Source organism: Phoca vitulina, unplaced genomic scaffold (assembly GCF_004348235.1).
Source record: "Phoca vitulina isolate PV1807 unplaced genomic scaffold, GSC_HSeal_1.0 scaffold24, whole genome shotgun sequence".
In the NCBI taxonomy this organism is placed as follows: domain Eukaryota; kingdom Metazoa; phylum Chordata; class Mammalia; order Carnivora; family Phocidae; genus Phoca; species Phoca vitulina.
In genome coordinates, this window is record NW_022589727.1 from 16,237,497 (window position 1) to 16,263,746 (window position 26,250).

The following is a 26,250-nucleotide window of genomic DNA, read 5'->3' on the forward strand; positions in this document are numbered from 1 at the left end:
GGGGGGCGGCAGTGGTGGAGAAACTGATCGCTCACCGCCGTGGATCCTTTCTTCACTGCTTCCTGAGCATATTCCACTTGGAAAAGGTGTCCATCTGGGGAGAAGACAGTGATTGCCCGGTCATACCGAGATGCCATGGCACAGGCCTACGCCAGTTCCTGCGGTGCCAACGACGCTACCGCCAGAAAAACGCGCGGAAGTGTCTCAGCTGCTGACACGTGCCACCCGGAAGTGCTTGCCTAGAGCCGTGAGATGCCTCCCGGAAGTGCTCGCGCATGGACCGCGAGTTGCCCTCTGGCAGTCCTGCAGCCCACTGCCAGGATGCCGCCCAAAAGTCCTTGTTCCGCCTGCCTGTGTACGGCTGTGCCTGTGAGATGGCAGAGTTCCTCTGCTACCATTAGTACTTGGTGCACACTTCCCGGTTTTTCCACTACGGGTGTTGTCCTAGGGGTGGTGTCAAATCGCTCCGGGTATAAAAAGGACAGCTAAGAGTGGGGCTTCACGAAGAGAAAATCGAAGATATTTTGGTTTTCTCAAACCTGTCAGAGCACCAGTGGTAAGTTAAATTTCAACCTCTTCATTTAGCTCCAAATTGCAAATTTCATTTCGCTCTCTCACTTATCTTACGTCGTTTTAAGTCAAGGAAAGCAATAATTTTCAAAATAGTGTTTTTTCATTTTCTGCCTTGTGAATGGCAGAAAATTTTTATTTTCTGCTAATGACAGGAATTAAGATGGTACTATTTTAATCAAATAAATTTTTTAAAAGCCCAACTTAACAGTGTGGCTTTGGGTAGGTATATTTCACTTCCCTAAAAGTGACCTATAAAAAGAGGATAATAAGCCCGACCTCACAAGTTTGTTGTAAAAAGCAAATGAAATAACGTATCACTGTATGAAGGCATTACTTATCACAGATAAGTACTTGAAAAATGTTAACTTTTGTTATTAATCATTGAGCTAACTAAAAAGTTAAGATTATTCTGTAAGAGAGAAATTAGGAAGAGTAAAAATGTAGCATGAGTCCACTTATATGTTTTTTAAATGTATGTACAGACATATTTCTAAATCTATAGAGAAAAGAGTGAGAGGGCATACATCAAGTTGACAAGAGTGGTTTTCTTTGCAGGAGTCCAGGGATTGGAAACAGAATGAGGAGACATGGTAAGGAGAGAGAAGTTATTGTTCTAAACTTTACATCTGTATTTTAAAATTTTTACAATAAGCATAGTTTACCTTTATACTTAATAAAAACAGTATAATGTAACTGTTTAATGCCTAGAGACTTCCTGCAAAGGCAGTCTTGATAGTTTGACCCAGATCTCCTATTGAGAACAACTAGAAATACTGGACAAATTATTTTCTTAAAATATATATTCTGACTCCAAATAGCTAACAAGGAATGAGGAGTTGTGGTGCCAAGATTCAGAAGAGAAGGAACACTCTCAGGGGTAAACCTAGCATTTTTCCCTTGAGATATTTGCCTATGTGTAATGCCTAGGTGAATAGTGAAGCAGATTTTTGATAGACAAATACTGGATTTCAAAGCCTGTCAAAGTATAGGGGTTATGGTAAAGATGACCTAGGCTTTTGTTTGGGACCCAAAGAACCACACCCCAGAAGTAAGAGTAAACCAAAAGCAGACGTCTTCTTACAAAGACTAACACCAAGTTTTGCATCATCTCAGTTGAGGATTGGACTAAAGCAGTTGATGAAGAGAACAAAGGAAAGAGAAATGTAGCTAAAATTAAATCTCCTTACAACTTGCAGCCCACTGGAATACCTGAGACGTGCAGAGCGTGACATTCCTCAAGGAACTCATGGCTGCCTTAATATTGTTTTATTAGAGACTAAAAGCCACCTTATCTGAACAATAGCTAGCCCTCCAAGGTCCTGGAGACCTGGCTTTCAACATGCACAAATTCCTTAGAGACTTATGTTACCCATAAACCCCACTAACTAAAAGTATATCATCAGTCACTCTTCACAATCCCAGTGCAGCTCTTTCTGCCCGTGGGTCCTGTCCCCATGCTATAATAAAAACACCCTTTTGCACCAAAAATGCCTCAAGAATTCTTTCTTGACCATTCACTTGGCGGCTCCACATTAGTAGCATTTCTCAAACTGTGGTCCACAGATCTTTGGAATTATTCAAAAACCTTTCAAGGGATTCGCACAGTCAAAACTATAATGATAATACTAAAATGGTTTTTGTCCTTCCGTTGTATGAATATTTACATTTGCAGTGCAAAAGAAATAGGTAAAACTGCTGGAGCCTTAGTATGAATCAAGGCAGTAGCATCAATCTGTACTAGTATACACTGTATTCTTTACCACTAAGCACTCATTAAAAAAAAATGCCAATTTCATTTAAGAATGTCATTGAATAAGCAATAAATTATTAAATTTATCAAGTCTTCCTCAGGAGTACTTGTATGTTTAATATCCAGAATGGAAAGTACACATAAGGTACTTCTGCTGCCTTCAAAGTAAGGTGGTTAGCTTGAGAAAAAGCACTTTTGTAAATCTTTGAGTTGCTAGCTGAACCAACCCTGTTTCTCATGGAATATCATTTATACCTGAAAGAGTGACTGACATATTGTGGTTATTCAGAGTTAGATATTTGGGCAGACATTTCTGAAAATGAATAAAATTAGCCTGTCACTTCAAGAAAAACAACAGACAGTATGTGTTTCCAAAGATAAAATTCGAGGTTTTGGGGTGCCTGGATGGCTCAGTCAGTTAAGCACCTGCCTCAGGTCATGGGATCCTGGGATTGAGCCCTGTGTTGGGCTCCCTGCTTAGCAGGGAGCCTGCTTCTCCCTCTCCCTCTGCCCTCCCTCCCACTTGTGCTCTCTCTTTCTCCCTCTTTCAAATAAATAAATAAATAATCTTTAAATAAAATTCAAGCTTTTGAAGCAAAAATTAGAATTTTGAAAAACTTGTATCTATCACCATGAACTTGACAATTTCTCCATAATAATTGACTTTATTGATGAAATTGGTGGTCATATTAAAATGTGATTTTTTTATATAGTACTACATTTGGAAAATATGCATAACTCAGCCAGGATTTTTCTAGTGACCAAAGCATAAATCATGCACAATCATGCATAAATAAAAAAGACATTCAAATTCCTACACAGACTAGCAGATTTAATGTAAAAGAGTACTAAAAGTTCATTGGTGTGATTTTAGATGACAAATTTCAACTAAGAAACTACCACCTTTTGAATATTTGTCTAGTAACAAAGAATATCCAATGATTCAAATCACTGTAATTGATCTGGAGTGATCTGAAAAGGCTATACAAATACTTTATTTTCCAATATATATCTTTGTGAGGTTGTTTTCCCCCTATATTTCAATCTAAATAACATATGGCAACAATTTGTAGAAGCAGATCTAAGAATCCAGCTGTATTCTATTAAGCTGGATATTAAAAAAGATTTATAATTTCATTCTTTTTTTTTAAATATTTTATTTATTTGTTCGACAGATAGATGGAGAGAGAGCACAAGTAGGCAGAGTGGCAGGCAGAGGGAGAGGGAGAAGCAGGCTCCCTGCTGAGCAGGGAGCTGGATGTGGGGCTCAATCCCAGGACCCCAGGATCATGACCTGAGCCGAAGGCAGACGCTTAACCAACTGAGCCACCCAGGCACCCCATATAATTTCATTCTTCTCACTAATGTTTTTAAATTTTGGAAAATATAGGTTTTTCATTTATTGAAAAGGTTTATTTATTTTAGAGAGAGCGAGCGAGCGAGAGAGCACTCACGTGTGTGAGCGAGGGGAAGGGACATAGGGAAAGAGAGAGAGAATCTCAAGCAAACTCTCCACTGAGTGCAGAGCCTGATGCAGGCTCAGTGCCCCAACCCTGAGATCATGACCTGAGCCTAAACCAAGAGTCCGATGCTTAACTGTCTGAGTCACCTAGGCACCCCAGAAAATGCTGATGTTTTAATAGAAATATATGAAAAGTATAAATATGTAATGGGTTTAACTTTTTAATGAATTAATAAGTAAAATGTTTTAATTTTAATATGGTAAATATTGATATAAGCCACATAAACAAAAGCTCTTCAGGGTCCTCAATAATTTTTAAGGGGGTATTCCTAAGGTCAAAAAGTTGGGAACCACTAGAATAAAGCATTGCTAGTACCCCTAGAAGATTAGTTGCCTGCCAGAAGCAAAAGTAAATCCTCTGTAGAGGAAGATAACATCATGCAGAACCTCAAATTGTTGCAGTTTTTTTGTTTTTTAAATATTTTATTTATTTATTTATTTATTTGAGAGAGAGAGAGAGAGAGCACAAGCAGGTGGAGGGGCAGAGGGAAAGGGAGAAACAGGCTCACTTCTGAGCAGGGTGCCTGATGCAGGGCTTGATCCCAGGACCCTGGGATCATGACCTGAGCTGAAGGCAGATGCTTAACTGACTGAGCTACCTAGGTGCCCCTGTTGTAGTTTGTAATATGCAGTATCCTGTGCTCTATTAAAAGTAACCTTGCACACACAAAAAAGTGGTGTGACTAAAGAACAAGAAAAACAACAGGCAATAGAAAGACATATAAGATCCAGATAATGATGTTATCAAATATAGATTTTTAAAACAAATACAATAATTATATGCAGAGGATTAAAAACAAGATCAAGACTTTTAGCCAGGGACTAGAGCTATTGATGAAGCATGTGCTGGAAACTATAGAAATGTATACTACATTAACTGAGATTAAGGACTTAAAATTGGACTTAATATCAGTAATTGGACTTAAAATCAGACCCAGTTGACTTAAAATTGGACTTAAGTCAATAATTGGACTTAAATCAGACCTAGTTGAAGAGAGAATTAGGGAATTAGAAGATAATTAAAAATATATATATATAAAATTTCCACATCAAAGCAGAGAGAGATAAGAGGATAAAGAACACTGAAAAAGAATCTAAAAAACAGTGGGTATGTTAAAAAAACCAAATGTAGGTATAGTCAGAGTACCAGACAATAGGAGGTAAAAAAAAAATAGGGCAGAAACAACATATAAATATACTTTGTTTAGAAATTTTCAAACTGACAAAAGAATCAAGCAACAGATTTAAGAAAAACTATTAACAGCAAGAAGGATAAATAAAAGAAATTCACACTTAGAAAAGTCATAATAGGGGCGCCTGGGTGGCTCAGTTGGTTAAACGGCTGCCTTCGGCTCAGGTCAGGATCCCAGAGTCCTGGGATCGAGCCCTGCATCGGGCTCCCTGCTCAGCGGGGAGCCTGCTTCTCCCTCTCCTGCTCCCCCTGCTCACTCTCTCTCTCTCTGTCAAAAAAAAAAAAAAAATCACAATAAATCCAATGTAAATCAAAGACATTGAGAAAAATCTTAAAGCTATCTAAAGAAAAAAATAGGTAAATTACCAAAAAGAAGATAATACGGCTGTCAGCTGACTTCTATAGTAACATGGAATTCTACCTTCAACATGCTAAAATACATGCAAAGCTAGTATGATTATTTCTAGTGAAAATAACCTTTAAAATTAAAGGCAAAATTAAGGTATTTTTCACACAAAACCATAAAGGATTAGTTACCAGCAAACACCCACTGAAGGAAATACTAAAGAATGTTCTTCAGACAGAAGAAAATTATCACAGATGAAATTTGGAGATGGAGGAAGAAATAAAGAGCATCAAGGATAAACATATGCATAAGCTCAAATAAATATTAACTGAACAAAACAATTGCTATGGGCTTATAAATATATATAATATTAAAATATTGAGAAAATAACATATAATTTGGGTAGGAAGACAAATGAAGTTAAAGTGTTCTACACTTCCCTTTATTGTTTCAGAAAGTAGTAAAATTTCAAAAAAAAGTAAAATTTCTAATTTATATTAGACTAACTGATCCAAAATGCATATTGTAATCGCTGAGGAGAGCATTAAGAGAACCATATAAAAATATATAACCACGTATATTATAATACTTTATTATAATGAAATAATAATAAATAACAAAAAGAACACCCAAAAAAAGAAAAAGGCACATATAACAGGATGGAAAATAGAAAGCAAATCGTATTTTAGTAGGTTTCAAGATAACTACATTAATACTTATGTTCTCTATAATGAAATAAGTATTTCAATTATAAGATAAATCCGGCTGGATTAAAAGAAATGTACCTATATGCTGCTTACATGAGATAAACCTTAAACTAAAGGGTAAAGAAAATTTGAAAGTAAAAGGATGAAAAAGATGTCATGCAAACACTAAGCAGAAAGAGCTAGTATATAGTATAACAAAGTATAGTTCAGCTCAAGATACATAGCAAGAGATATTGATGGATATTTTGTAATGATAAAAGGTCTAATTTACTAGGAATACTTAATTCTAAAATTTGTACCTAATGCCAACCACATATTCAAGATAAGGTAAAAATTGTTAGTATTAAAGAAGAAATAGAGAAACCCACAATTATAGTCAGAGATATTTTTTTAAAGATTTTATTTATTTATTTGACAGAGAGAGAGACAGCGAGAGAGGGAACACGAGCAGGGGGAATGGGAGAGGGAGAAGCAGGCCTCCCGCTGAGCAGGGAGCCCCCGATGTAGGGCTCGATCCCAGGACCCTGGGATCATGACCCGAGCCAAAGGCAGACACCTAGCGACTGAGCCACCCAGGCACCCCTATAGTCAGAGATTTTAACATAATTTTCTTGGTGATTGATAAAATAAAGCAGATAAAAAAAATTGAAAACAATATAAAATATTCAAGGAACACAATCTTTGTTTAATATATATACACACACACATATAAACACTATGCCTAGCAACTGTAGACTACACATACATTTTGAGCAAACACTGAACACTTATAAAAATTGACTATATGGTAGGCTGACAAGCCAGTTTTACAAATTTCAAACGGGTAAAAGCGTAGAAAATATATCCTCTGGCCCCAGAGAATTAAGCTAGAAATCAGTAACAACAACATAATTAGAAAACACCCATGTATTTGAAAATTGAGAAATTTATTTCTAAATAACATGGGTCAAAGAAGAATCTACAATGGAAATTAGAAAATGTTTTCAATGGAATCATATTAATATTATTAATATGAAATATAAAAATATTAAAATGTGACAAATTTATAATAAATATTATACATAAAATATATAATATATAAAGATATAAATTTAAATATATTAAAAATATAAATATAATAAATATAACAAATCCAACATGTGATGCAGCCAAAGCAGTATCTAAGGGGGAAATTATAACATTAATGTACACATTAGAGAAGGAGAAAGACTAAGAATCATTACCTAAGCATCAAAGTTAAGATGTTACATTAAAAAACAGCTTATTAAACCCATGGAAAGTAGAAGGAAGGAAATACAAAGATAAGAATAGAAATCAATGAAATACAAAATATGTAATAGGGAATATAAAGAAAGCTGAAAACCATTGAAAAGACTAAAAATTGATAAATGGTTGGCAGAAGTAATCAAGAAAAAAGAAGTCAAAATATGAGGAATGAAAAGAGGACCTTATTAAAGATTGTAATGACATTAAAAAGTTATGAGTAACTTTATGCCAGTAAGTTGGAAAATTTAGACTAAAAGGGCAAATTTTTTGAAAACATAATAAAAATAATGCAAGAAAAAAGAGAAATGTCTTGATGGTCCCAAATCTGTTAAGAAATTAAATCCATGAATAAAACATTGCCACAATGAAGACCCTTGGCCCAGGGGTATCACTGGTGAATCCTATGGAACATTTAAGAAGGAAATAACACCCATCTTACATAAAGTCATCACAGAAATAGAAGAGAGACTGCTTCCATACTTGTACTATGAAAGAGCATAACCTTTTTTTTTTTTTTAAATAAGCTGAATGCCCAACATGGGGCTCAAACTCATGACCTGGAGATTAAAAGTCGCATGCTCCGCTGACAGCCAGCCAGAAGCCCCATGAAGCAGCATAATCTTAAGAGCAAAACCTAAGGATGCTATAAGAAAGGAAAATTACAGGCCATTTTCACTCATGAACATGTACTTAAAAATCCTACGTAAAATGTTAATAAATAGACACTAGCAATATACAAAAAAATATACATTACATGTATATCACAACTGACTTGAGTTATTCTAGGAAGCAATCAATGTAATTTACCACATTAACAGAATAAAACAGGAGTTATCAAATTATTGCCCAGGAACCAAATCTGGTCTGCTGCTGTGCCCATTTTTGTAAATAAAGTTTTACTAGGAAACAACTACGCCCATCCTTTTATGTTATTGCTTTCTTGTTAAAGTGACAGAGTTGTGTAATTGCAGGGGAGCCTAGATGGCCTGCAAAACCTGAAATACCATCTGGTCCTTTATAGAAAGTTTGCTGACTCATGAAATAGAGGGGGAAAAAACCCTATCTCAATAAATGCAGAAAAGCATTTAATAAAATCCACTGTCTCGTAGAATTTTATTGACTCATAATCTAAGGATTGAAAGGAATTTCCTTAATCTGCTAAGGGGCTCTACAAGAAACCTCCAGAAAACATCATACTTGATGGTTAAATATTAGAACTTTTTTTCATTTGAGATCAGCAGCATACCTGAGAGTACCTGCTTTCTTCATTTCTATTTAACTTTGTACTGGAGGTTTTTTTTAAGTAGTATATGGCAAGAAAAAAAAAAACAGCTTTACTGGAAAGGAAGAAATGAAAATCATATTATTTTTAGATGACCTAATTGTATACATAATAAAGAGTTCAAAATAAAATATAGATAAATTGCTAGTATTAGTAAGTGAATTTAGGGAGGCTGACAGACATAATTGATATAAAATCAATTGTATTTTTATAAACCAAAAACAGATAATTAGGAAATAAAATATAAAAGATATCATGTATGTAGTATAGGAAATACATATAGACCTCTACACAGAAAAACCTAAAATATTATTGGAAGAACCTAAAGAAAATCTAGGTAAGGGGAGGTATATATCATATTCATGAGTTGGCAAACTCAAATTGATCTAGATATTCACTGCAATATCTACAAGAATGCCAACACTTTTTTCCTTAAGAAGTACTTTAATTAGTATTTAAATTTTGTATAGTAGGACGAATTTTTATCAATGTATACACCTATGTATTTATGACCACAATAAAAATATAGAATATTTTCATTGTCCCAAAACATTCCTTTGTGCTCCTTTGTAGTCATCATATCCCCCATCCTCATCCCTAGTCAACTGTTGATCTACTTTGTCACTATAAATTGATTTTGCCTTATTTAGATTTTATATAGATGGAACCAACAGTACTCTTTTGTGTGACTTTTTTTATGCAACCTAATGTTTTTGAGATTCGTCCATTTTGTTGCATATATTAATAGTTCAGTCCTTTTTATTCTTGAGTAGTATTCTATTATATAAATGTATCATAATTTATCCATTCACCTGTGTGGAATATTTGGGTTGTTTCTAACTTAACACTATTTTTTAAAGATTTTATTTATTTGCTTAGAGTGAGGGAGAGAGAGTGTGAGCGGCAGGGGGCCGGGGGGGGGCGCGGGAGAGAATCTCAGGCAGACTCCATGCTGAGTGCCTGACTTGGGGCTGAATCCCACAACCCTGAAATCATGACCCAAGCCGAAATCAAGAGTTGGATGCTCAAGCGACTGAGCTACCCAGGCATCCCTAACTTAACACTGTTTTTATTAAAAGTGCTACGAATACTCATGTACGAGTCTTCGTGTGAGCAATACGTTTTCATTTCTTTTGGGTAAGGAATAAATACTCAAGGGTGCAATTGCTGGATCATATGATGAGTGCATGTTTAACTTTATAATAATCACTAGTTGTTTTTCAGAGTGGTTGTATCATTGGTACTCCGACTAGCAATATATGAATGTTCCTAGTTGTTCCACATACTTTCCAAAATGTGATGATGTCACTCTTTTTAATTCTGGCCGTTTTAATGGGTATGTAGTGGTTTCTCAATGTGGCTTTAATTTGCATTTCCATGATGATTAATGATGGAGAGCAACTTTTCGTGTGTTTATTGGCCACTTGTATGTCATCATTCTAAAATGTCTCCCAGTCTTTTGTCCATTTTGTTAATAGGGTTGTTTGTCTTATTGAGTAGTAAGGGTTCTTCATATATTTTAGAGACAAATTCTTTGTTTTAATGTTTCATAAATTCATATCTTTTCTCTCAGATTATGGCTTCTCTTCTCATTTTCTAATTATATCTTTGAAGAGCAGAGTTTTTAATTTTAATGAAAATTTATCAAATTTTTCTTTTATGCTTCTTGCCTTTTGTGTCATATCTAAGAAATATATGCTTCACTCAGGGTCATGAAGATTCTCTATTTGTTTTTTTGCAGAAGTTTTATAGTTTTGCTTTTAAAATTTAGGTCTACAATCTATTTCAAGTTAACTGTTGTGTATATGTGTGGAAAAGGTCAAAGATAATTTTTAAAAACATGGATATCTAGCTGTTCCAAAACAATTCTTTCTCCATTGAAGTATCTTGGCGTCTGTATTAGTTTCCTAGGGCTGCCGTAATTACCACAAATGTGGTGGCTCAAAATAACAGAAATTCTCTCGCAATTCTGGGGGCCAAAAGACTAAAATCATGATGTCTGCAGGACTGTACCATAATATTATGCTATTATTTTTCTTTTAAAGTAAATATATAATAAATATGATTGCTAGGTTACTTTAAGAACAGTAGTTCATAACATACTGAAGACCTTACCAGTATTTTAGTGCACATTGCCCAAAATTCAACCATAAATGTTAGATGGGAAAAAACATTGTATTAGTTTCCTATTGCTGTTTTAACAAATTATGACTAATTTAATGGCTTAAAACAACAAATTTATTATCTTCGAGTTTTAGAGGTCAGATTTCTAAAGTGAACCCCTCTGGGCTATAATTAAAGTGTTAGCCAGCTGTGTTCCTTCTGGAGGCTCTAGGGGAGAATCTGCTTGCTTTTTCCAGCTTCCACAGGCTGCCCACATTCCTTGGCTCATGACCCCCTTCCATCTTCAAAGCCAGCTATGGCCAGTCAAGTCTTTCTCAAGATGCCATCTCACTGATTTTTTAACTCTTTAATTTCACTGTTCCCTATTTAAGGATATTTGTAAATTACACTGGGCTCACTCAGATAAGCCAGGAAAATTTCTGTATTTTAAGGTCAGCTAGTTAACCACCTTAATTCTGTCTGACACCTTAATTCCATTTTGTTACATAACCTATCATATTTATAGGTTCTGAGGATTGGGAGGTGGTCATCTCTGTGAGGATGAAATTATTCTGCCCATCACACCCATTCATAAGAAAGTTAACAATTCATAGGGAAAGCAGTATAGTTGACCCTTGAACAATGCAGCGGTTAGGGGTGCTGACCCCGCATGCAGTTGAAAATCCATGTATAACTTTTAACTTCCCCAAAGCTTAACTAATAGCCTACTTTTGACCAGAAGTGTCTTACTGATAACATAAACAGTTGATTAACACATATTTTATGTTATATGTATTATATAGTGTATTCTGTAGGCTAGAGAAGAAAATGTTAAGAAAATCATAAGAGAAAATACATTTATAGTACTGTATTGTGTCAAAAAAGTCTGCATAGGGCGCCTGGGTGGCTCAGTTGGTTGAGCGACTGCCTTCGGCTCAGGTCATGATCCTGGAGTCCCTGGATCGAGTCCCGCATCGGGCTCCCTGCTCGGCAGGGAGTCTGCTTCTCCCTCTGACCCTCCCCCCCTCTCATGTACTCGCTCTCTCTCAAATAAATAAATAAAATCTTTAAAAAAAAAAAAAAAAAGTCTGCATAGAAGTAGACTTGTGCAGTTCAAAGCCATATTGTTCAAGAGTTATTATAATCCTGTCTATAATTGTGAAGTCGTTCAATAACAGTTATTCTTTTACTACAGATACAGTAACCACACATCATATAGAAGATCAGAGAACATGCTAAATAGGAAAAAATCCCATTTGATCTCTGTTTTTGCCTGAAAAAAACATTTTTTTAAAAGATTTTATTTACTTATTGGACGGAGAGAGAGAGAGTACAAGCAGGGGAGCAGCAGAGGGAGAGGGAGAAGCAGGCTCCCCCCTGAGCAGGGAGCCTGATGCGGGGCTCCTGAAGCTCGATCCCAGGACCCTGGGATCATGACCTGAGCCCAAGGCAGACTCTTAACTGACTGAGCTACCCAGGTGCCCCTAGCCCAAAAATTTCTTAAGGGTAGACTGCATATCCCTTACTTGTCTTGCAGTATATATTTTTCTCTTTATTAGATTATTAAGTTCAAATTTTATCCTTCTTTAGTAATTTACAATATGCTATGTGTTTTTACATATTTTACCCATTAAAATTGGGACAAACTTTTTAAAGAGTCCAATGTAAGATAATCACTTAGACAGTAGCTGTGCATAATAAATGCTAAATAAATAATTAAACACTATTATTTCTAATAGCCTTTTAGATAGGGTGGCTATTTTTTAGGAAAGTGAATGAAATACAAAAATGACCTGTCTAGTATCATGCCATGAGGTAGAACTAGGAACTGCAAACATGTGCATTTGTCACAGTAAGGTTAAGATTGAATATAGCTTCACACAGAAACTTTTTTTAAAAAAGCAATACTTTCTTATAACATTACACCCCCAAATATATTTGATTAAGCTCCTCCTTAATTCATTCAATGTTTGATACTGTAAGAAGAGATGGAAATGCCCCAGATAGGCTTTGTTATAGTCTACTTTGAATGAAATCTTCTGCAGTATTGAAAATAAAGTCTTTCGGGGAGAATTGGGAAAGGTGATTTGTTTTTGCCTAGAATAATGATGCTGTTCTCTTTATAGTCTTGAAATCTGTGGAAGCCACAGCTCAAAATGACTCATCAAATGCCATGGAGGCAGTGAGCAGAAATATTTTGAAAGATACTACCTGAGGGGTTTTGCTCTGAGCCCAATTATGAGCAGACAGGCTTGGTCTATGCCTCCCCATGTATTCATGGAATTTATGGCAGCACAGAGGCTTCAAATATCAGCAAATTTGATAGAATGGATATTCAATTAATTATAAAACAATACATATTAAAGAAATGCTTATATGAAAGTAATCTCAATTATCTATACATGTATGATGTATTTTTTGTGGATTAAGATAATTTTTAATGCCATGATTATAGTTTTACTAAATATTGAAGATATGCCTAGAGCACTCACTTTATTAGTTTGGTGTGAAATACATTTAAGGAATACAAACAAATTCATGTAATAAAAATAAAAAAACTAGAACATTTGAAAAATCAAACATGGAGAATTTTCTTTTGTTAAATGTGTCTACATTCATTCATCAGCGTGAATAATCAAGAATGAATTGTTCATGCAGATTATTTTACTTATTCTAAACCACTGTATATGTTCTATTAGGATTATTCTAAAAAACCTTTCACCTCATTGTTATATGACCTCAATTCCTTCTTCAGATGTCTCAGTCCAAGACCAATGTAAATAATGGGACTGATTTTCTGTTGGGGAAATGGTTGTCTGGGTAGCTCATTTTTTAAAAAATTTTTTTATTATTTTTAATTTTATTATGTTATGTTAATCACCATACATCATTAGTTTTTTGTTTTTTTTTAAAAGATTTTATTTATTTATTTGACAGATAGAGACACAGCAAGATAGGGAACATAAGCAGGGGGAGTGGGAGAGGGAGAAGCAGGCCTCCCGCCGAGCAGGGAACCCGATGCGGGGCTCGATCCCAGGACCCTGAGATCATGACCGGAGCCGAAGGCAGACGGTTAACGACTGAGCCACCCAGGCGCCCCTCATCATTAGTTTTTGATGTAGTGTTCCTTGATTCATTGTTTGCGTATAACACCCAGTGCTCCATTCAGTACGTATCCTCTTTAATACCCATCACCAGGCTAACCCATCCCCTCACCCCCCTCCCCTCTAGAACCCCCAGTTTGTTTCTCAGAGTCCATAGTCTCTCATGGTTCGTCTCCCCCACCGATTTCCCCCCCTTCATGGTAGCTCTTTTTTAAGTTCCTACAGTCATTTCTGAGATTTGGGTCAACTTCCCATCTTCATTCCCTGTTTTCTCCTTAACTAAATGCTGGGTACTCTTTATTCTCCTTTTTTCTCCCAAATCTGCTACCACTCAGTCTATACTTTGGGATTCCTCTCTCCCCAAAACTAATGGTCAAATGAGACAGGAAGGAAGCTTGAGAGTAACATGGGGTTCCTTTAAAGTTTCTTTTCTTAATGGAGATCATTTGATTTCTGGCTGGATCTTTACTCCAATGCCCATGTGATGGACACAGAAAATAATGGTATTTTTATGGCACACATGCCATCACAGAAAAGGCTGTGGTTATTCATGCCTAGTACCCTAGGCCCGGACTTGCTACTCTGAAGGAATAAACACCTTGGGCTGACCTGTTACCTATTTTCAGTTAATTTCTTTTCCTATTGTTGGGGAGCTATAATTTAAACAAAGAAGGTACTTATCTTTGGGTACCTCCTTGGAATAGAAGTCTCCTTGGCACTCTTTTTTTTTTTAAACTGGAATATAGAAATTCAGACAACTATTCCCACTGGTTCATGTTATTAAGATTCCGGTGCTATCTTATCAGCAGATATGATTGGAGCAGTAGGATCATGTTTCATTTTTCCTACTGAAATATTGCTTTAACAATTAAGATACCTTTTTTTTTTTTAAAAGATTTTATTTTTAAGTAATCTCTACTCTCTTGAGATCGAGTCACATGCTCCACCCACTGAGCCAGCCAGGTGCCCCAAGGTGCTTTTGTGTAAACATCAAGACATGATGATGAAAGCCAGGTGTTGGACATGTGTGTAATGGTGGACAAGACTTGTTTTTTTTTTCCCCAAGGCTTAGGGTAGTGAAACACAAGAATTCTAAGAAAAACTATTATTAGTAGGAGTAAATTTTCTTCCTTTATTCTTAGGATGGCTTAAATCTTTCCATCCTTTAGATGTCAGCTTAACAGAGAAGGCTTCCCACCCTGACTCGTGACTGCCCATCATTCTGTCAGTTCCTTGTTGGCATCTAGTCTTTCTTAGAAGTTTACATATTTATATATTTGTTGTTTCTAATCTGTCAGCCCTATCAGAATATAAACTCCCTGAGAGCAGGTTCCATGCTCACCTTATTCACATTTGTATCCTAAGTGTCTAGCATAAAGCCTAGCACACAAAATGCACCTATATTTCCTTAATGAATGAAATTTATGACCTCTTGCGAAAAGCATGTATTTGAAACAAAAATTTTAAACATTTACCTTAATTTTTCCAGTTCATTTTACATATAAACGAAGTGATTGATTTTTGAGTCTCATTACTGTTGGGTGGCATTTTACATAAACGTTTCCTTAGTTCAACATGGATGTCCAAATTTACAGAATAATAATAATTACAACCCCGACCACTTCTCCCCCATCCCCCCACCCCCACCCCACGCCAACACATTACCCACATTTGCTCCTATTCCTGCCATAATTCGAGAGCTTTGGGTTGGTTTTGTTTTGTTTTGTTTTCCCCCTCACACTGATTTGAAGCCTGGCAGCTCTGGCCTAATTTACAAGGCATTAAGTATATAATTGTAAAAGTGTGAGGGTGCTCGATCTCAAAACTTAATCCCAGAGATCCATGTCAGACGAAATCGACGCACGTTTCTGCCAAGGGTTTGTCCCAAGAGGCGAACTACTCTCCAAGGGCTCTGTAGCCAAGTTGGCCGACTGCCCCTTAGTATTGGACACAGCCTTCGTTTCTTGATTTGGGGTCAGGCTTACTTTTCCAATTGTTAAGCACGCCTGTGTGTGCGTGTGAGACTTGTGGACTGTGAGGTGCGCCTTTGGGGCGTAGCCGGGCGGTTTAAACCAGCGAATCCGCGTTCACCTACACCTTCCACCTCTGCTCATCTCGGCAGGCGCTCCACGGGTTTGCACGAACTCGCGGGTCCTGACCCTCCTTCCCTCTCCGCCGTGCCCGGACAACCCGGGGCAGCGGGGGGTGAGGATGAAGTTGGAAAAACTGAACCAGATCTAGAGCCGAGCGCCGAAACGCACTTGGAGAGAGGCTTCAGCGCGCTGCAGAGGGAGGCAAGTTGCACCCGCGCGAAAGGGGCGGGCCGGCTCGGGCCGCTCGCATTTCCTGTGACAGGGTCTGCCCCAGCCTCTCCTTCTCCCGCGGCGGCGGGACCATTTCCTGAATCGCTGAAGCGGAGGGAGGACTGGGGCGCGGCCCTACCACTAGCTCAAACGGGAGGGGGGGCGGGTCAGGAAAGGATGAAGGACGAGAGGTCTGCCAAGAACAGGGCAGTGCTACCGGGGCTGTGGTTCCCCGGTAACGCGCCGAAAGAGGACTTCTATGGGCCAGAATAACTCCTGTAGGCCAGGCCGGCCGGCCCTTCGTTCGGCGCCGGAGCATCCCCCCTCCCCGCATTCCCGAGGTGGTTCGGCCCGAGAGGCCGGCGTCTCTCCCCCAGTTTGCCGTTCACCCGGAGCGCTCGGGACTTGCCCGTAGTGGTGACGGCGGCAACATGTCTGTGGCGTTCGCAGCCCCGCGGCAGCGAGGCAAGGGGGAGATCACTCCCGCTGCGATTCAGAAGGTGAAGCCTCGCGGGGTCGGGGATGCCAGGCCCATCCTGCCCTTGGGAGCGCCACCGGGGGCCGGCCCGGGAGTCGGCCGGGCCGGGGGCGGAGGCGGGCCTGCTGGGAGGCGGTCGGGTGTGGGAACCCGAGCCGCGGGCTGTGCCTGAGTGGGTGGCGGAAGGCGGCGAACCGGTTCTCCCACGGAGTCCTTCACGCGTTTGGGCTCTTTCCTACAAGCACAAAAGCCCAAGTAACCGCCGCCGGATTTCTCTAGGGATGGGGCGGCGTTCGGTCGGCGGGGCGCGTGCGCCCGGCGGCAGCGGCCGCGCGGGGAAGGGCTGTTTGTCGGAGCCGGCGCCCCCCGCGGCCCCGCGCGTCGCTCCGGAGTTACTTTGGCGTCGCCCCGCCCAGCGCGCCGCGGCTGCTTGGTGCACACCCGACCTCGGGTCGCGGGAGGCCGAGGGGAAGTCGGAGCGCGGGTCGCCGCTCTCCGCCGCGCTGCGCACTTTGGCCGACTTGGGGGAGCTCCCGGGAGAACTTGGGGGGACGCTGCAAGAGCCTGAGGGGCGGGCGAAGGAGCACCCTGTGGACTTCGGGGTTACCCTCGGAGTTCCCTTCTCCCTTCCGGATTCGTTCCCTCTCCGTGTACATCTGCAGCAAATACTCATCGAGCGCCTGCTCTGGGTGCTGGGGCTACAGTGGTGAGCCATGGTCCCTGCCTTCATGGAACTTGGAGTCTAGTGGTGGAGACAATCTGATAATCGTGACCTATTACAGAAGTCGTGATAAACACACGGGGAGGTGCGTCCCTTTTAGAGGATAGTGCAACCTCTGTCGCTGCTGTGTTACTGCCAGTTAGGGACACGAAGCTGCTTTATTGGCCGCTATCCCTTGTTGCCCATGAGCAAGGCAGTAATCTGAATTTTAGCCAGACTTTGAAAAGTTACTTGCTAATTGAGCAGCTTACCTTAAATATTTCGGTTTTGGTGTATACACTGGGATGAAGATGAAAATTGAAGAAAAGTCAACTTTTCGTACCACTCAGGACACCATTGTATGCCCAGCAGATTATGTTAATGGGTTTCAGTTTACTGTCAGGTTTTTTCTAGTGTGGCATTTGACATTTGCCCAACTGTTGCTTTATTTTATGAATAAACCGGCTTGTCAGTGCCTGGAAATGCAGTGCTTTCATGTAGTGCATTGGGCTAAGTCTGCAGCCTGGCAAACAGCTCCAAGTACATACACTGAAGATGTGTTTCTGGAGGGATTCATTTTTTATTTTTACTTTTGGACTGTAGAAGAGTCCTGAGGTTGGTTGGGTAGTTTCCAAAAAGAGTTTTTCCTACATACATGTTAAGATATTTATTATGAGTGCTTAATTCAGGAGCTGCAGATCAATTAGTTTTCATTCTCAGATGAGAAGAGAAAATGGATTCCAAATTAAGTGTCTTACTCTATACAGTGTGAGAGATTGATGTTAGAAATGAGACATATTCTATGGTGAAGTTTGTTAGGTTGAGTAATTGACTGAGGAGATATGTTGTGAAATCATTAGATTGGACTAATGGATTTTAAAGACACATTTTTTTGGCATCCAGTGATTCTATTTAGGAAATAACTGCACTTTTCGGAAGAGCATGTCAATATATATATTTTCCTAGCAAGTGAAGATTGTGATTTGTTTGTAGGAAGAAAATCACAATTAAGGTTAAATGGATTTTTGTTTTTAAAAGAGCTACATTAAATTATTGAGATAGAGTGATTATTGTATTATAGTTTATTAGGTCTTGGAAAGGTGGGGCAAGTTCAGGAGGAACATCTACTTCTGTCCCTTGACCTTAAGATAAATCTGAGTCTCTGAAATCTTAAGTGATTTGCACAGGATTGTGAAGCCGGCACTCAGACTAACTGGCCTTTTCATTGCTACATCAGTACTCTTTCCTCAATGCCATCTTACTTAGATGAGTTATTTAACCCTGAAAGCCAATATTGCTTTGAATTGCTGTAAGACGATAGAATGATAAATTGATATGCTTTTTGTTTTTAAACTTTTGGGACAACTTAATTGTAAGGTAAGCTCATAAAGTGTGCAACAAATATACATGCTTAGAAGTTACCGTTTTTGATTATTCCATGTTTGGAGAATCACAGAACCATACTGTATAACACTTGGAAACTAGCCATCTATCTCCTCAAGCTTCATGGGCTTACGTTTTCATGTGTTCATTGTGGATAAGGACAAAATTTTTCTTTACTACTGCAAAGCATAAGAATGATGCAGAGTCAGCTTGGACCCTTACCTGTTAGTCTTAACGGGCTAAAGCTTCTATTACAGGTAGTAGAGGTAATAAAATGTTTGAATACAAACGAAACCCCTCCTCGGCTTCAGGTAATAATTCAGAGGGAGAATAAATGGAATACAGTTATTTGAAAGTTGTTGACTAAACATATCATTCCAGAGGTGTAGAATAAGACTTAAAAGACCGGAATAGATTCAGTTCCTATATGAATAAACATTTCTTAGAAATCTGAAGGATTTTTAAAATTTTACGTGATGCACTAGATTTACAATAAACTTTTTCTAATTTTATTTCAGATGTTGGATGAAAATAACCATCTTATTCAGTGTATAATGGACTATCAGAATAAAGGAAAGACCTCAGAGTGTTCTCAGTAAGAATGATATGAAAAATTTTTTGTATTCATTTTTCTGTGTTGGTTAATTTTTTACTTTTCTTTTTAATAACTGCTTTACTGAGATATAATTCACATACCATGCAATTCACCCATTTTAAAGTTATAATTCGAAGCTTTTAGTATATTCATAGAGTCGTGTTATCATCACTTCGGTCCATTTTAGAACATTTTCATCGTCTCCAAAAGAATCCTATACCCATTAGCAATAACTTTCCATTCCCACCTCCTGATCCCTCACCCCCTGACAACCACTAATCTGCTTTCTGTCTGTATAGATTGGCTTATTGTGGACATTTCATGTAAATGACTGTATAATGTGTGGTCTTTTTTGACTGAGTTCTTTTCTTTAGCATAATATTTTCCAAGGTTCATCATTGTTGAAGCATGTATCAATACTTCCTTTCTGTTGCTAAACAATTTTTTATTGTATGGTCATACCATGTTTTATTTATCCATCAGTAATGGACATTTGTGTTTTCATTTCTTGGTTATTATGAATACTTAAATGAACATTAGGGTACAATTTTTTGTGTGACTTTTCCTGATTTTTATAAAAGAAAAATTTGTTCTTTGGGATGCAGTGGGTCTCTTTTTTTTCTTTTTAAATACTTATCCTGCAAATTTCTGTGTACTCTGATTTGTGGAAAAGTTAGATCGTCACATTTTTGGGTATTTAGTTACATCCATATATGTGGTTGAGAAAGCAAAGCATCTAATAAATAGAGAATTGGTTATCATAAGAACCAAACTTTTTTTTTTTTTTTTTTAAGATTTTATTTATTTATTTGAGAGAGAGAGAATGAGAGAGAGCACATGAGAGGGGTTAGGGTCAGAGGGAGAAGCAGACTCCCTGCCGAGCAGGGAGCCCGATGCGGGACTCGATCCAGGGACTCCAGGATCATGACCTGAGCCGAACGCAGTCGCTTAACCAACTGAGCCACCCAGTGCCCCCAAACTTGTTATTTTGAAGTGATGTGTCAGAAGTAAATGCTATCCTTAATAGAATGTGATGTAGTGGAACAAGTTGAATATTTTATCAAAAGTCTCTAGAGTAGCACTGTCCAGTAGAAATATATTGTAAGCCACATATATAATTTTACATTTGCTGATAGACACATTAAACAAGTAAAAGGAAACAGAAATTAATATTATAATATATTTTACTTAAGCCGTTATTTCCAAAATAATATCACTTTAATACATAATCTACATAAATATATTAATGAGATAGTTTATATTCTTTTGTTTTATACTTAAGTCTTTGCAATCCCTTGTGAATCTTACTCTAGTAACACATCATTTTGAACTAGCTGCATTTCATTCTACCTAGTGGCTACTTTATTGGACAGTGCAGCTCTAAAATATTTTATTCTCACCATTATTTTGTGACACACCTGTCTTTCCTAGAGCTCTCACTGGTCTGTTTTCAAGTAGATTTTTCCAACAACCCTGGTTCTTGCCTCTGCATGCACTTTCCTGCTATGCTGGACTTTTGCTATTACTTGATTCATCCTTTATCTAATTCTGAGTCTCTCTTGGTTACTTTGTCTTTTTTCTCTTTGTTTAATACCATTTTTGAAATGAAAAAGTCATGTAGGGTCATTGTAAAAAGAAAATCATAAAGTATAAAATTTGGTAGAGATAAAAGCAAGTCACATTTCACTTTCCAATCTTAAGCTTCTCTCCTCTCCGCAGGGGTAACTACTTTTAATAGTTTACTACCTATCCTTCTAAACATTTCTTTGTGCATTTACACACATGGCACTCATATCTACATAAACACATTTAGATAAATGTTTTTGTTTTTTAATAGGTTAGAATTTTATAAATGGAATGGCTGGGTCAAAGACCATGCTAAATTGCCAAATTACCCTGCAAAAAGATTGTATTGGTTTGCTTTCTCTCAGCCAGATTTTAGAGCCTTGGTTTTCAACATCCTCTGCCAGCATTGGATTTTAGTCGTCTTTGAAAAATTTTTGCTCATCTGGTTGGTGAAAAGTGGTATCTTTTTCTAAAACTTTATTTTGAAATGATTTCATTCTTACAAAAAACATTTTAAAGACCGTATAAGAAATTCCTGTATGCCCTTCACTTTCATTTTTCTCCATATCATTCATTTCTTCTCCATATTTCTCTGAAACATTTGAGAATAAGTTGCAGACATGATTCTTTCTTACTTTTAATTACCGCCGTGTGTTTTTCATAAAAACAGGCACAAATTCTTAAATAACCAGAGTATCATTGTTAAAATTAATAATGCAGTACTGTAATCTTCAGACTTGTTTAAAATTTTGCCAGTCGTCCCATTAATGTATTTTTTTCAGGTTTAGGATCCAGTGCAGGATCAGATGTTGCATTTATTGTCACATGCCTTGAGTTTACCTTTGATCTGAAACCATTCTTCAGTCTGTTATCTTTCATGTTGTTGATGTTGTTGAAGAATACATAGCAGTTATTTTGTGTAATGTCCCTCATTTTAGGTTTGATTTGTGTTTCCCCTTGATTAGATTCATGTTATGCACTTTTGGCAAGAGCATCACAAATATGGTGGTGTGTCCTTCTCAGTGCATTCTCAAGTAGCTGTATGATAATGATTTGTCCCAGTACTGAGAATCTTAATCAGTTAGTTGAGGTGTGGCCTGCCAGTTTCTCCATTGTAAAGTTACTATTTTTCTCTTTTTAATTCATATGTATCTTGTTGGGCAGATACTTTGAGACACATGTTGTTCCTTCTTGTACTTTTTTTTTTTTTAGCATTTATTTTAGCATCCATCATCCAATGATTCTTGACTGAAATAGTTATTACTGTGGTGGTTGCCAAATGGTGACTAAATCAATCATTCCTTCTACATTTATTTGAAATCCTACTCTAAGGAAACCATTTCTCATTCCCTGCACCCATTCACTCATTCATTTATTTATATCTGAATGGATTTATGGATTCTTAACAGTATTCTTTAGGTTATAATGTTACTCTATTTTCTTTCTTTAGTTGTCCCCAATGTTGACCACTGGAGCCCCTCAAGCTGACTTTTTGATATGTATTCATTATTTTTTGAGCATTTTCTTATTTTCTTGCACCACAAAATGTTCTAGACTCATCTTGTTCTTTTTCCTGCCCCAGTTTGGAATTACCTGTTTCTTCAAGCCCTGGTTCTTTTTTTAGAGAATGATATTTAGAAACTTAGGTCTGAGTACTAGGATATTTTATTTTCTAGTCATTTGTACATTTTGCATTTTATATGAACATTTCCATTACTTTTACATATATTGTTTCTTCAGTGAGTCATGTCTGTTTATATTTCAAAATATTCTTTAAAAAATTAATTAGCTGATCTATTCCCTTAGTTTAACTATGGGTAATCATCAGTGGTAAGGAGATCACTGCCTCAGATCAGCCATGGGATAATAAAAGTTGACAGGCTCTGATTAGAATACTTATTTTCATCTATGGCTTTTTACACTGCCAGATAGAGCCAAGGGATTTTTGTGGCATAGGACTGGTTCAGTTTCTTAAAGGACCCAGCAGTACATGGCATGGATAGGATGTGTTCAGATCTAGAATCAGCCTTTCCAACTTGAGTCAACAAAAGCTAATACTGTTTTATTCTTTATATTCTTAGCTTTTTTGTGTATATATGATCATTTCCCCCTTCTCTGCATATTGGAATAGACCTCATCTTCTCACATATTTGGTGCAGATGGGGTTTAAATTGGTTTAGATGGAATCTTACATTTTACTTTTCCTGATGGATTTAATTTCATTCTTAGAGCTGTTTAGATTTTTTTTTTTTTTCAAGTTGTTAGTGTTGGTTTGTGAGTAAAGAGAAGAAAATTTCTCCTCTCAACCTTAAATGTTCTTGTTTCTTGCATTAGGAGAAGGAAAAGGAAAATGAAGAGGAACATCAATAAATGACAGCCATCTGGGAATTGATAGGTCAATTTTAATTAAACAATTCCTTAAGATGTGATAACTGCCTAAGACAGTGTTTTTTTAATATAAAATAACTTTATTTTTATGAAAGTAGTATATGAATTGTAGAAAATTAAAAAGCACAGATAACGTAAAAGTAAGATAACAAACACTATTCTCACCACCTAAAGGTTTTCACTGGTAACATCTCTGTATATATTGCTGTATCTCTCTTTATCTACATACATGTGCACACACTCCTGTTATGCTCAATAAAAGTAAATCACTTGTGGAGCTCATATGCACAGATCCTCTTCCCTTTAAATTCTGATAACATATGTGTGAGAATATATTATTGTTCTATTGTAGTGTTTGATTTGAGTATTTTCTAAATCAACTTATATTTTTACTTAAATCAACCCTTATTTTTTGTATTTCATCATGAGTGTGACTACTTCAGAGTGTCCTGTAAGTGGTTTTCATGCAAAAAAAATTTGTATTAATCATTATGTAAAAGAATGTAGTTTTAAATCTCTAGTTAGGAAGATAACTTTTATTCTGTAAATTATATTTGTTACCTTATAAATATAATCTTCATAGTTTCTTGGTAAAGATTTATTGTTAAAAATGAGCTCTGACTTTTTCAGGTTCATTTTTTAATTATATCAATAAATTTAATAGTGGTTATTTGACCTTACTCCAGATAATTGATGTAGTGGTTCTTAGTGGAATTTTTGGGACATGGAACTGCCTCTCATTTAATGGGTTAATAATTATGGGTGTTTGGAATATCTGTCAGTATTTATTAGGAAGTTGCCATCGTCAAATGTAAAATGTTGAATATGTTTATATCTGTCCTTATCATACATACTCAGTTTTCTTTTGTTAATATAGACTGTTTTAGAGGTAATAGACATGTACATTAAAAAAGTAAAATATACAGAATAAAGTTTCTCAGGAAAATATTTCTTTAATATTTGTAGAAGAATCTACTTTTTATTATCATTTCAGTAGAGTCAGCTGAAGCCAGGAATGTTTGCTTATTGTTTTTTAGGTGATGTATACACAAACTTGTAAAAGAATATGAATATATACTACGTTTTCTTTTTTTTAAATATACTACCTTTTCATTAATATTCATCTTTGAGTCTTGAATGATCTTAGGGAAGCGTACTTGATGAATGCCGTAAAAATAATGCAGTTTACAAAAAAAGAAAACCTACTGAAGTTAGATAACATAGCTTACATTAGGTAAAAGATTTGGGGTTATTAGGACAATTGGAGTAATTTGAATGGGTTTGTGGATTACATGGTATTACTGTATCAATATTTGTTGTACTGTGGTTGTATATGGGAATTTCCTTGTTTTTAGGAAATTGACACTGAAGTATTAGGAGTAGTGGGATATTATGTCTGTAACTGACTCTCAAAAGATTTTGAAAAAAAGTGTGTGTGTGCTTGCATGTGTGTACATATTGGTGTGTGTGTTTAGAGATGGAGTAAGACAAATGTTGTGAAATGCCGACGATTGGGGAGTGTGGGAGAAAGATATTTGGGAATTCTTCATGCTATTCTTAAAACTGTAAGTTTAAAATTATTTCAAAAATTAAAAGTTAAAAAGATTTAGGTTGGGGAAATGTCTTAAAACTAAAGTACTCCATAAAAGTTGCTGTATTTATAGATGTTTAGAACCACAAGGGACTTTGGAGATCTACTTTAACTCCCATTATTTTACAAATGAGGCCTTGAGAGCGTGGCAGATTAGATTTAACAGTATTCTAATGTGGACTTGTTAAGTACTAATCAGCATGACTACAGTTTTTTCTTAAAGGGTCATGAGGAAGCCATAGTCTCTTAGAAAGGTTTGTTGTTTTTATTTTTGCAGGGTGGTCAGCAAACCTCATATCTGAATATATTAAAGCCATATTAATACTCAGAGAAGAAAAGAAAAACTTCAAGGAGTAGACTTTGAAATGGGTTATATATATATTTTTAAGATTTTATTTATTGTCAGAGAGAAAGAGACCACAAGCAGGGGGAGCGACAGGCTGAGGACGAAGCAGGCTCCCCGCTGAGCAGGGAGCTCAATGTGATTGGGTGGGGGCCTCGATCCCAGGGATCCTGATCTGAGCCGGAGGCAGACGCTTAACTGACTGAGCCACCCAGGTGTCCCCCTGGGTTATATGTTCTAATTAAAAATGGCTGGCTGGTGGGGCGCCTGGGTGGCTCAGTCGTTAAGCGTCTGCCTTCGGCTCAGGTCATGATCCCAGGGTCCTGGAATCGAGCCCTGCATCGGGCTCCCTGCTCCGCGGGAAGCCTGCTTCTCCCTCTCCCACTCCCCCTGCTTGTGTTGCCTCTCTCGCTGTGTCTCTCTCTGTCAAATAAATAAATAAAATCTTTAAAAATGGCTGGCTGGTTTTAAAAAAATGACAAGATTTTGGAACCCTGTATCCTAAATTCCATTCAAGATCTTTACAGAATAATAAAATAGTTCCAGCTAGTGTTTCCTGTTAGTGCTGTTTTAAGAATTTTGACAATGTAATTAAGCATTATGGATAATTCAGTACAATAATAATTCCTGGTCTTCTTTTGTCTAAGGATCACTGTAACAAACATTTTATCATGTCTGATTGAGCAACATAGTGTAATATGTGAGGAGGAGCATTACGAGCCTAAACTTGTTTTTAAACTATAAAAACAAAAAAGGAAACAAAGTTCGGGAAGTGTTGATTATGTCTATTACCTGGATTGTGGTGACGGTGTCACAGGTGTTTGCATATGTCCAAACTCACCAAATTGTACAAGTTAAATATGTGTGGGTCTTTGTATATTGGTTATACCTCTAATAAAGCTGTAAAAAATAAACAAAAAGCATAAACTTGTTAGTGAAGAAAATTGAAGGTCAGTGAGAAGTAGGGTTTTTTTCTTTAGTAAGAAAAAAGTAGTAAAACCAGTTCTAATAGAAAAAAATAATGCAGCAAAAGATTTCCTAGGATTCCTCATACGGTG

General features: G+C 37.1%; 2 protein-coding genes across 5 annotated transcripts in view; one reads left to right on the forward strand and one right to left on the reverse strand.

Annotated features, from left to right (window-relative positions):
• The window catches only part of PSMA8 (proteasome 20S subunit alpha 8), a 41,660-nt gene extending 41,523 nt beyond the window's left edge, over window positions 1–137 (reverse strand). For all 3 annotated transcript variants that reach the window (XM_032421449.1, XM_032421448.1, XM_032421447.1), the window contains exon 1: window positions 36–137. In XM_032421449.1, the coding sequence (XP_032277340.1) occupies window positions 36–137 (102 nt within the window). The remainder of the gene's footprint in view (window positions 1–35) is intronic.
• A 16,294-nt stretch (window positions 138–16,431) lies between these two features.
• Window positions 16,432–26,250, forward strand: part of SS18 (SS18 subunit of BAF chromatin remodeling complex) — a 90,022-nt gene continuing 80,203 nt past the window's right edge. For both annotated transcript variants that reach the window (XM_032421253.1, XM_032421254.1), the window contains exons 1-2: window positions 16,432–16,648; window positions 19,228–19,304. In XM_032421253.1, the coding sequence (XP_032277144.1) occupies window positions 16,580–16,648; window positions 19,228–19,304 (146 nt within the window). In that variant the 5' untranslated portion in view covers window positions 16,432–16,579. The remainder of the gene's footprint in view (window positions 16,649–19,227; window positions 19,305–26,250) is intronic.